Source organism: Salmo trutta, chromosome 19, assembly GCF_901001165.1.
Source record: "Salmo trutta chromosome 19, fSalTru1.1, whole genome shotgun sequence".
Taxonomy (NCBI): domain Eukaryota; kingdom Metazoa; phylum Chordata; class Actinopteri; order Salmoniformes; family Salmonidae; genus Salmo; species Salmo trutta.
The window spans coordinates 2,686,463-2,698,962 of NC_042975.1; the positions used below are offsets into that span (position 1 = coordinate 2,686,463).

A 12,500-nucleotide genomic window follows, 5' to 3' on the forward strand; every position below is an offset into this window, starting at 1 on the left:
CACCCAGTAGATATGGGTGTTTATCAAAACTGTATTTGTTTTCAAATTCTTTGTTGATCTGTGTAATTTGAGGGAAATATGTCTCTCTAATATGGTCATACATTTGGCAGGAGGTTAGGAAGTGCAGCTCAGTTTCCACCTTATTTTGTGGGCAGTGTGCACATAGCATGTCTTCTCTTGAGAGCCAAGTCTGCCTACGGTGACCTTTCTCAATAGCAAGGCTATGCTCACCGAGTCTGTACATAGTCGAAGCTTTCCTTAATTTTTGGTCAGTCACAGTGGTCAGGTATTCTGCCACTGTGAACTCTCTGCTTAGGGCCAAATAGCATTCTAGTTTGCTCTACTTTTGTAAATTCTTTCCAATGTGTCAAGTAATTCTATTCTAGTTTTCTCATGATTTGGTTGGGTCTAATTATGTTGCTGTCCTGGGGCTCTGTGGGGTGTGTTTGTGTTTGTGAACAGAGCCCCAGGACCAGCTTGCTTAGGGGACTCTTCTCCAGGTTTATCTCTCTGTAGGTGATGGCTTTGTTATGGAAGGTTTGGGAATCACTTCCTTTTAGGTGGTTGTAGAATTTAACGGCTCTTTTTCTGGATTTCGATAATTAGCGGGTATCGGCCTAATTCTGCTCTGCATGCATTATTTGGTATTTTACGTTGTACACAGAGGATATTTTTGGAGAATTCTGCATGCAGAGTCTCAATTTGGTGTTTGCACCATTTTGTGGTTGGTGAGTGGATCCCAGACCTCACAACCATAAAGGGCAATGGGTTCTATAACTGATTCAAATATTTTTTGGTAAGTCAAATGTTATGTTCCTTTTGATGGCATTGAAGGCCCTTCTTGCCTTGTCTCCCAGATCGTTCACAGCTTTGTGGAAGTTACCTGTGGCGCTGATGTTAAGGCCGAGGTATGTATAGTTTTTGTTTGCTCTAGGGCAACGGTGTCTAGATGGAATTTGTGATCCTGGCAACTGGACCTTTTTTGGAACACAAATATTTTGGTCTTACTGATATATACTGTCAGGGCCCAGGTCTGACAGATCTAGGTGCTGCTGTAGGCCCTCCTTGGTTGGGGACAGATCTAGGTGCTGCTGTAGGCCCTCCTTGGTTGGGGACAGATCTAGGTGCTGCTGTAGGCTCTCCTTGGTTGGGGACAGATCTAGGTGCTGCTGTAGGCTCTCCTTGGTTGGGGACAGATCTAGGTGCTGCTGTAGGCCTTCCTTGATTGGGGACAGATCTAGGTGCTGCTGTAGGCCCTCCTTGGTTGGGGACAGATCTAGGTGCTGCTGTAGGCCCTCCTTGGTTGGGGACAGATCTAGGTGCTGCTGTAGGCCTTCCTTGGTTGGGGACAGAAGCACCAGATCATCAGCAGTAGACATCAGATTCTAGTAGGGTGAGGTCAGGTGCTGCAGATGGTTCTAGTGACCTCGCCAATTCGTTGAGATATATGTGACCGACTGGCTCAAATTGGTCTTATTGAAATTGTTTTTTTTTCATTGGATAAAAGTAGAGACTCAGAGCTACAAAATGGTATATCATAGACTGCATTTGAGGAACAATGGGAAATACATTTTGTTTGAAAGTTGATAGACTTGTAAACTGACTTTTGAGGAAATGGTCTTTGAATGTTTTGGTACTACTACTGGAGAGCTCTTTGTTTACACCCATTCAGCATCGTTCACACCCTCTTAAGCTTTAGCCCCACCCATCTCTTTAAGGGTTGATCTGAATGTACGAACAACAGCAGTCAAGCCCCCAAGCTAACTTGCCAGCTACTTCCAGACATCTAAGAGAGAGAGAACAGCTCACTGAACATTATTCGCCCTAGCAGAGCTGGTTAGGCTGTTAAGTTATTCAGATCGTTGGTGACTGCAACTGTGCTGGTGGCAACAATTAACTTATACTTTTTTTGCCGATGTTTACTGTCACTGGCCACATTCGACAGGTGTTGAGCGTTTGTAAATCATCAGTTATTCTGTCATCCGGCACACTAAGACGAGAGTCTTTTGTTAAGACATGTAGCTAGCTAGTTAGGTAAACAATGAACCCTAATCCCAAAACATGACGTTACTACCATGCATGAATCTGCAGGTAGCTAACCAACCAGGTTCAACATTAGCTAGCTAACATTAGGCAATAATTAGTCAAGCAAATGTGTCTGAGATACGAATAATAAGATCATACACATAGCGTTAGCTAGCGACCCAGCCAGCTAACGTTAGCTAGCGACCCAGCCAGCTAACGTTAGCTAGCGACCCAGCCAGCTGACGTTAGCTAGCGACCCAGCCAGCTAACGTTAGCTAGCGACCCAGCCAGCTGACGTTAGCTAGCGCGCCAGCCAGCTGACGTTAGCTAGCGACCCAGCCAGCTGACGTTAGCTAGCGACCCAGCCAGCTAACGTTAGCTAGCGACCCAGCCAGCTGACGTTAGCTAGCGACCCAGCCAGCTAACGTTAGCTAGCGACCCAGCCAGCTGACGTTAGCTAGCGACCCAGCCAGCTAACGTTAGCTAGCTAAGAGTACACTTTAATTTGAAATGAAACCACTTTCTGTCAAAATTAGAAATGTGTTAAATCTGAAAATTTAGCTAGCTAGACTATCTTACCCGTATACATCATGAATGGACGCGTCTCCTGTCGGATGCTATGGTTGCGTTTAGTTTGAAGATGTAATCCAGAGACTTGTGTTTTCTCCATCTCCTTAGCTATCATAATCAAATTCCACTGATGTCAAAACTCGGTCCTCCAGAAAGTGGAGCTAACTGACAGTACACTTTAACTTGACATTAGGTTTATGCAGTTTTACAATGCAATACATAAAAAAAGCTGACCAGCTCCAATAGACAGAAGCGTGCTATGTGGCAGACCAATCCAAACTCATCTCTCGGGATGTCCAGCCCACTCATTATCTTAGCCAATCATGGCTAGCAGGAAGGTTGCTGGCTTTTTCTGTGGCTAAACCAACTAGGCTCGTAATTTAACAATTTTATTTGTATTTACAGATGGCATACAAGTTTGTCATTAAAGCACATGAAAGTTAATATGTTCGAGAAGGCACTTCTGCCAAAAAAACACATTTTGATTTACGACTCTCCTGTGAAGTAGTGACCCACGACATAGTTTCACAAATGTTGAAGAGGGTGGGGCTTAAGCTGCATCCCTGTCTCAACCCACGGCCCTGAGGAAATAAATGTGTGTTTTTTTCTCCATTTTAAGTGCACACTTATTGTTTGTGTACATGGATTTTATAATGTCATATACTTCTCCCCCTCTCCCTCCCCTCTCCCTCCTCCCTCTCTCTTGTCTGTGCTATCCTGTTTCCTCCCTGTTCGTCTCACTGGAAATGCTTGACTGAGTCTTGTTTCTGAACCCTCCCCAGTGCGTGTGCCTGTGCGTGTGTGTGTGTGCGTGCATGCGTGCGTGCCTGCGTTTGTGTGTGTGTGTGTGTCTCTAAACCCTATTCAGCCTCTATCCTGGGATCTATAATGTTTGGCGCCGGGCCATAATGGTGGCTGGGTCCTCTTACATTGGACAGAACATGTGGAACCGGTTTGTCATGAAGGGGAAGCAGGACCAGACTCTCAAACCCTGCACCCCTCTAAAGAACTCTCTACCCACCGAAGGAACCTATCTCTTCCTAATTAAAGGAACCTATCTCTTCCTAATTAAAGAAACCTATCTCTTCCTAATTAAAGGAACCTATCTCTTCCTAATTAAAGGAACCTATTTCTTCCTTATTAAAGGAACCTATCTCTTCCTTATTAAAGTCACAGGGAGTTTTCAGTGTTTAAACCTAAAAGCACATCAAACCACCGAAGGACCTTATTTCTCTCACTTACTGACTAATTGCACTCTATAACTGTCATGATGTGAATAAACATTCCATTACATGGTACCGTAGCTAGAGAATTACGCACGTTTTTTTCTTTGGTAGTCCCCTGGGTAACCCCCTCCACCTACACCCCTGGCTCTGGGCCTCTCTACCCCATTGGCAGCTGCCTGTTCTGGGCAGGAGAAGTTTGAGGCAGACCCTCTGGCCCTGGAGGTCTGGGGCTGCTCTTAGGTGGCTTTCTCTCTTTCTCACTCTCTTTCTCTCTCTATTTCTCTCTCTTTCTCTCTCTCTTTCTCTCTCTTTCTCTCGTTCTCTCTCTTTCGCTCTCTCTTTCTGTCCCTTTCTGATTTTCTCTCTCTCATTATGTATCTCTGTCTGTTTCTTTCTTTATCTCTATCCATCTCTCTCTCTCCGTCTCTCCCTCTCTCCCTCTCTATCTCTCTCCCTCTCTCTCCTCTGTCTCCTCTGTCTCACCGTCTCTCCCTCTCTCTCCTCTGTCTCTGACAGTGGACACATTGTTCAGCACTACTGGAGGAAATCTTGCCAGCTGTCATGTCTGAGCTGAATATGTGATAGTGATGAGAGACTAGGAAGGAGTGTGTGTTGAAGGGTAATGCGTGGGCATGTTTCTCTGTGTGTCTGTCTGTCCGTGCATGCGTGTGTGTATGTTTTCTTTGTGTGTGTTTCAGTTGATTAGGGCTAATATCTGATCATTGCTTTTTGGAGATGTGATGACAGTATGTGAGTGTATTATGACTGAAAATATGTTTGCTTCCTGACATTAAGATAACAACAGAAAAAAGACAGAGCGGGAGAAAGAGAGAAAGAGAGAAAGAGAGAGAGAGAGACGAAGAGGTGGATAGAGATAAAGAAAGAAACAGACAGAGATACATAAGGAGAGAGAGAAAATGAGAAAGGGACAGAGAGAGAGAGAGAGAGAGAGAGAGAGAGAGAGAGAGATGTTGAAGTAATAGGAAGACAGTGATAGCGTTAGTCGTTGTTAATGTGGTATGTATGGCCTTAGCCGTAAATCAGTTACACCAACTCAGTTACCACAGCAGAGTTACACCATATTAGACAAACCACAGCTTCTCTAGCCTCCAGGGCTTTATGATCTGTAACACACCACGGCCACCATTTTCTTTCAGGACGGAGTTAACGAAGGGTTTATCCATGTCTTAAAGCCTGATCCCCTGATATCATTTGATGAGGTCTGTCAGCATTCAACAGATCTACACATAGTAGTTGATGAGGTGCCTTTGCAAACAAACAAAAAATGTGTCGTTACGACGTCCCCCCCCAGAACGTCAGGAGGTTGTATCATTGTCCGCTGGACGTCCCCTGTTTGCTGGGTTGTTGCCATGTTGCCAGAACCAGTAAAGACGTAGCGTTGTCATTTAGTGTAACCAAGGTAACGCATTTTTCCAAGTTTGAGAAGCCTATCACTTGATCGAGTAACCGTATACATGTAACCTGTGAATCAACAGTACTATGTTGTTGTTTTGGTGTGATATTTTACGGCTACGGATGGATGGGGCACCAATAACCTGGTGCAGCAGATGGTCTGATCCAGATGGTCTGATCCAGATGGTCTGATCCATTGAAGTCATTGTTAGTGATTCTCTATTCAATGGTGGGCCATTGTATATCTATTAGCTAGATTACACTATAAAATAATCAATCAAATGTATTTATTAAGCCCTTTTTACAGCAGCTGATGTCACAAAGTGCTGTACAGAAACCCAGCCTAAAACCCCAAACAGCAAGCAATGCAGATGCAGAAGCATGGTGGCTAGGAAAAACTCTCTAGAAAGGCCAGAACCTAGGAAGAAATCTAGAGAGGAACCAGGCTATGAGGGGTGACCAGTCCTCTTCTGGCTGTGCCGGGTGGAGATTATAACAGAACATGGCCAAGATGTTCAAACGTTCATAGATGACCAGCAGGGTCAAAATAATAATCACAGTGGTTGTAGAGGGTGCAACAGGTCAGTACGTCAGCCAAATGTCAGTTGGCTTTCGGAGCCGAGCATTCAGAGGTCGAGACAGCAGGTGCGGTAAAGAGAGAGAGTTGAAAACAGAAGGTCTGGGACAAGGTAGCATGTTCTGTGAACAGGTCAGGGTTCCATAGCCACAGGCAGAACAGTTGAAACTGGAGCAGCAGCATGAGGTGGACTGGGGACAGCAAGGAGTCACCAGGCCAGGTAGTCCTGAGGCATGGTCCTAGCACTCAGGACTCAGGGAGGGAGAGAGAGTATTAGAGGGAACATACTTAAATTCACACAGGACACCAGATAAGACAGGATAATTACAACAGACTGACTCAGGACAACTGAGCTTTGAAGGAATACGTAGATTTAAAGAGGAGTCCATAATTTGCTTTCTAATGATAATGATCTATTCATCGAAGAAGTTCATGAATTTGTCACTGCTGAAGTGAAAGCCATCTTCTCTTGGGGAATGCTGTTTTATAGTTAGCTTTGCGACAGTATCAAAAATACATTTTGGTTTGTTCTTATTCTCCTCAATTAGGTTGGAAAAATAGGATGATCGAGCAGCAGTGAGGGCTCTTCGATATTGTACAGCACTGTCATTCCAAGCTAGTCGGAAGACTTCCAGTTTGGTGGAGCGCCATTTCCGTTCCAATGGTATTTTCTGTAGGGGTGCCACTGCATCTAGGGTATTACGCAAGGTTAAATTTAGATCCTCAGTTTGTTATGCAATTTTTTGTACTCCGATGTTGTTAGGTGGAGGGAGTCTGGAAGGTCGTCTATGAATCTTTGGGTTGTCCAAAAATGTATAGCAAGGCTTTTGATGATCCTTTGTTGGGGTATGAGCAAAAAAAAATGTTTAATATTCCATGTGAATATTAATGTCACCAAAAACTGCCATGTCTACAAATTCCGATAGGAATTCAGGGAACTCAGTGAGGAACACTGCATATGGCCCAGGAGGTCTGTAAACAGTAGCTATAAAAAGTGATTGAGTAGGCTGCATAGATTTCATGACTAGAAGCTCAAAAGACGAAAACGTCATTGTTTTTTTTTTTGTAAATTGAAATTTGCTATCGTAGATGTTAGCAACACCTCCGCCTTTGCCGGATGCACGGGGGGTATGGTCACTAGTGTAACCAGGGGGTGAGGCCTCATTTAACACTGTAAATTCATCAGGCTTAAGCCATGTTTCAGTCAGGCCAATCACATCAAGGTTATGATCAGTGATTAGTTAATCGACTATAACTGCCTTGGAAGTGAGGGATCTAACATTAAGTAGCCCTATTTTGAGATGTGAGATATCACAATCTTTTTCAATAATAACAGGAATGGAGGAGGTCTTTATTCTAGTGAGATTGCTAAGGCGAACACCACCATGTTTAGTTTTGCCCAACCTAGGTCGAGGCACAGACACGGTCTCATTGGGGATAGCTGACTACACTGACTGTGCTAGTGGCAGACTCCACTAAGCTGGTAGGCTGGCTAACAGCCTGCTGCCTGGCCTGCACCCTATCTCATTGTGGAGCTAGAGGAGTAAGAGCCCTGTCTATGTTCGTAGATAAGATGAGAGCACCCCTCTAGCTAGGATGGAGTCCGTCACTCCTCAACAGGCCAGGCTTGGTCCTGTTTGTGGGTGAGTTGCAGAAAGAGGGCCAATTATCTACAAATTCTATCTTTTGGGAAAGGCAGAAAACAGTTTTCAACCAGATATTGAGTTGTGAGAATCTGCTGTAGAGCTCATCACTCCCTCTAACTGGGATGGGACCAGAGACAATTACTTGAATCGATGCCTACACATCTTTATAGCTGATTAATACACAGAAGCTATGTTGCACATGGTGAGCTCTGACTGTTTCATCCTAACATCATTGGTGCTGACGTGAATAACAATATCTCTATACGCTCTACACTCGCCAGTTTTAGCCTTAGCCAGCACCGTCTTTAGATTAGCCTTAACGTCGGTAGCCCTGCCTCTGGTAAACAGTGTATGATCGCTGGATGATTCGTTTTAAGTCTAATACTGCGGGTAATGGAGTCACCAATGACTAGGGTTTTCAATTTGTCAGAGCTAATGGTGGGAGGCTTTGGCATCTCAGACCCCGTAACGGGAGGAGTAGAGACCAGAGAAGTCTCGGCCTCTGACTCCGACTCGCTGCTTAAGAGATCTGTGCTAACTTCGCTTCCATGAAATGTAGTGCCTTCAGAAAGTATTCACTCCACTTGACTTTTTCCACATTTTGTTGTGCGATAAAAATTGATTTCATTATCATTTTTTTGTCAACGATCTACACAAAATATTAATATCAAGTGGAAAAACAAATCGAACATTTGTCAAATAAAATATGAAAAATAAAATACTAATACATTTTCATTAGATAAGTCAAACCCCTGAGTCAATACATGTTATAATCATCTTTGGAAGTTGTGAGTCGTTTATTTATCACGTGCGCTGAATACAATAGGTTTTCACCTTACAGTGAAATGCTTACTTACAGGTTCTAACCAACAGTGCAAAAAAAGGTATTAGATGAACAACAGGTAAGTAAAGAAATAAAAACAACAGTAAAAAGACAGTGAAAAATAACAGTAGCAAATGACTATTGTAGCTGGAAATAGCAGATTTCTTTATGGAATATCTACATAGCCGTACAGAGGCCCATTATCAGCAACCATCACTCCTGTGTTCCAATGGCACGTTTTGTTAGCTAATCCAAGTTTATCATTTTAAAATGCTAATTGATCATTAGAGAAACATTTTGCAATTATCTTAGCACAGCTGAAAATTGTTGTCCTGATTAAAGAAGCAATAAAACTGGCCTTCTTTAGACTAGTTGAGTATCTGGAGCATCAGCATTTGTGGGTTTGATTACAGGCTCAAAATGGCCAGATACAAAGACCTTTCTTCTGAAACTCATTGTTCTGAGAAATGAAGGCTATTCCATGCGAGAAATTGGCAAGAAACTGAAGATCTCGTACAATGCTGTGTACTACTCCCTTCACAGAACAGCGCAAACTGACTCTAACCAGAATAGAAAGAGGAGTGGGAGGCCCCGGTGCACAACAGAGCAAGAGGACAAGTACATTAGAGTGTCTAGTTTTAGAAACAGACACCTCACAAGTCCTCAACTGGCAGATTCATTAAATAGTACCCTGCAAAACACCAGTCTCAACGTCAACAGCGAAGAGGCGACTCCGGATTGCTGGCCTTCTAGGCAGAGTTGCAAAGAAAAAAACAGACTGGCCAATAAAAATAAATAATAAATAAAAAGAAAACCTTAAAAAAAATGTATCCTAGCAGGGTGGTTCTATCTCTTACAGTTGTGTCTTGTGTTTTCTCCAGGATGGTTGTCTATGAGTGCTGTCCAGGCTACATGAAGCTGGAAGGCATGAAAGGATGCCCTGCAGGTTTGTGTAAACTAGTGTGGTCCACATCACCAGTCTTTGAAAAGCCATACAACCTCCGAGATGAGACTTCATAGGATTTCACCCTGTACTCTCACCTCCCTTTCCGGCTATAGCTCCTCCCTCTCACCTTATAGATCTTACCTTATAGTCCCTCCCTCTCACCATATAGTCCCTCCCTCTCACCCTATAGCTCCTCCCTCTCACCCTATAGCTCCTCCCTCACCCTATAATTCCTCCCTCTCACCCTATAGCTCCTCCCTCTCACCCTATAGCCCCTCCCTCTCACCCTATAGCTCCTCCCTCTCACCCTATAGCTCCTCCCTCTCACCCTATAGCACCTCCCTCTCACCGTATAGCTCCTCCCTCTCACCCTATAGTGCCTCCCTCTCACCCTATAGCTCCTCCCTCTCACCCCATAGCTCCTCCCTCTCACCCTTTAGCTCCTCCCTCTCACCCTATAGCTCCTCCCTCTCACCCTATAGCACCTCCCTCTCACCATATAGCTCCTCCCTCTCACCCTATAGTTCCTCCCTCTCACCCTATAGTTCCTCCCTCTCACCCTATAGCACCTCCCTCTCACCCTATAGCTCCTCCCTCTCACCCTATAGCTCCTCCCTCTCACCCTATAGCTCCTCCCTCTCACCCTGGGTGAGCAGATTTCTGTTCCAACTCATTTGGTTTGATACATTGAATCAGGTGTGATCGTGCTGAGCTGGAACAGAAGCTTGGACACCCAGCAGTGTTGGCCTGCTGCAGTTGGTTTATACATTGTGTGTGACTTTAAACTCTCTCTCTCTCTCTTGGTTCCTCCAGTGGCTCCTATAGACCATGTGTATGGCACATTGGGCCTGGTGAAGGCTAGGACAACCCAAAAGTACTCAGCCCTCTCTAAGCTGAGGGAGGAGATTGAAGGGAAGGGATCGTTCACTATGTTTGCCCCTAGCGACGAAGCCTGGGACCTGCTGGACCCTGTAAGTAGACATAACTGTAGGTAGTCAATCAGTTACTTAGTTAAATAGTCAGTCAATCAGTTAGTCAGTCATTTAGTTAATCAGTCAGTCAGTCAGTCAGTCATTTAGTTAATCAGTCAGTCAGTCAGTTAATCAGTCAGTCAGTCAGTTTGTCAGTTAATCAGTCAGTCATTTAGTTAATCAGTCAGTCAGTTAGTCAGTCAGTCAGTCAGTTTGTCAGTCAGTCAGTCAGTCAGTTAATCAGTTAGTCAGTCAGTTAATCAGTCAGTCAGTCAGTCAGTTTGTCAGTCAGTCAGTCAGTCAGTCAGTCAGTCAGTTTGTCAGTCAGTCAGTCAGTCAGTCAGTTAATCAGTCAGTCAGTCAGTCAGTCAGTTTGTCAGTCAGTCAGTCAGTCAGTCAGTCAGTTTGTCAGTCAGTCAGTCAGTCAGTCAGTCATTCAGTCAGTCAGTCAGTCAGTCAGTCAGTCAGTCAGTTAGTCAGTTAATCAGTCAGTCATTTAGTTAATCAGTCAGTCAGTCAGTCATTTAGTTAATCAGTCAGTCAGTCATTTAGTTAATCAGTCAGTCAGTCAGTCAGTTAATCAGTCAGTCAGTCAGTTAATCAGTCAGTCAGTTAATCAGTCTGTCAGTCAGTCATTCAGTCAGTCAGTCATTTAGTTAATCAGTCAGTCAGTTAATCAGTCTGTCAGTCAGTCAGTCAGTCATTCAGTCAGTCAGTCAGTTAATCAGTCAGTTAATCAGTCAGTCAGTCAGTTAATCAGTCATTCAGTCAGTCAGTCAGTCAGTCAGTCAGTCAATCAGTCAGTCAGTCATTCAGTCAGTCAGTCAGTCAGTCAGTCAGTCAGTCAGTTAATCAGTCAGTCAGTCAGTTAATCAGTCAGTCATTCAGTCAGTCAGTCAGTCAATCAGTCAGTCAGTCATTCAGTCAGTCAGTCAGTCAGTCAGTCAGTCAGTCAGTCAGTCAGTTAGTCAGTCAATCAGTCAGTTAAACAGTCAGTCAGTTGGTCAGTTAATCAGTTAGTTAATCAGTCAGTCAGTCAGTTAGTCAGTCATTTAGTTAATAATCAGTTAGTTAGTTAATCCTTGTTCACAACGGCAGGTTGAAGGTGCTCAAATCCAATTCTTTCCCATATCCGATTCGAAACCTTCTGAACAGGCAGAAAACACATGGAATCGAATATTTCAAACCACATTCATAGATTCCAGAGTCAGTAATCAAGCGGCAGCATCGGAGCGCAGGAGACGATGGGGAAGAGTCAACAATAAGACAGCGATCAGAGGAAGACTGCAAGGCAGATGGAAAGGACAAAACACCACAGTCAGTTATTGTACCGCACTAGTACTAAAGCCAAGGTTGAAAAACTCTGGTAGCCTTCTTCACGGAGATCATGGTGGGGGGGAATCTGATCACCTTCTCGTGATTGCTGGATGAGAGCTCACCACTGTCAATATTCAGTCTGTGTGGCTAGCGGCTAACGTTAGTCGGCTTCGAGACTAGCTAACGCAGACTAGATTGTCCATATGAAATTGAGAAATAGTGCATTGTGTGTACTTTAAAAGATATCTGGAAATAAGTTAATAAATATGTAGTTCTAGGGAACCAGATGGCGACTACGACGAAGTTACTAAGTCTATGACAACACCGTGTTTTTACTTTAGTGAGTAAAATCTCATACTTGTAAAAACTCCTAAGCTTTAGTTAGTCAGTTAGCCAATCAGTCAGTCAGTCAGCCAGTTCTGTTCAGAAAGAGAGATCTCTGCTTCCTCTCTCCCACACTCTCTTGTTCCTCCTATCCATGCCCAGGAGGTGCTTGATGCCTTGGTGAGCAACGTGAACATCGAGCTGTACAACGCCCTGCACTATCACATGGTCGACCATCGCATGCTAACTAAAGACCTGAAGAACGACATGTCTATCACCTCCATGTACAACAACCTAGGACTCTACATCAATCATTACTCCAATGGGGTATGTATTCAACCGCTAGCCCCAAGACATTACCCTTAGACCCTACCCCTGGACCCCCCCAAAAACCTACCTAGCACCTACTCCTAGATCCAACTGCTAGCCCCAAGACTTAACCCTTAACCCCTACCCCTGGACCCCCCCCCGAACCTAGCTAGAACCTACTCCTAGATCCAACCGCTAGCCCCAAGACTTAACCCTTAGCCCCTACCCCTGGATCCCCAAAAAAACCTACCTAGCACCTACTCCTAGATCCAACTGCTAGCCCCAAGACTTAATCCTTAACCCTACCCCTGGACCCCCCCCCCGAACCTAGCTAGAACCTACTCCTTGATCCA

At 44.4% G+C, this 12,500-nt stretch overlaps 1 protein-coding gene across 6 annotated transcripts in view; it reads left to right on the forward strand.

Moving 5' to 3' along the window:
* Window positions 1–9,142: 9,142 nt before the first annotated feature.
* Window positions 9,143–12,500, forward strand: part of LOC115153820 (periostin) — a 52,739-nt gene continuing 49,381 nt past the window's right edge. For all 6 annotated transcript variants that reach the window (XM_029699419.1, XM_029699421.1, XM_029699420.1 and 3 more), the window contains exons 1-3: window positions 9,143–9,226; window positions 10,040–10,197; window positions 12,001–12,165. In XM_029699419.1, coding sequence (XP_029555279.1) covers window positions 9,163–9,226; window positions 10,040–10,197; window positions 12,001–12,165 — 387 coding nt within the window. In that variant the 5' untranslated portion in view covers window positions 9,143–9,162. The remainder of the gene's footprint in view (window positions 9,227–10,039; window positions 10,198–12,000; window positions 12,166–12,500) is intronic.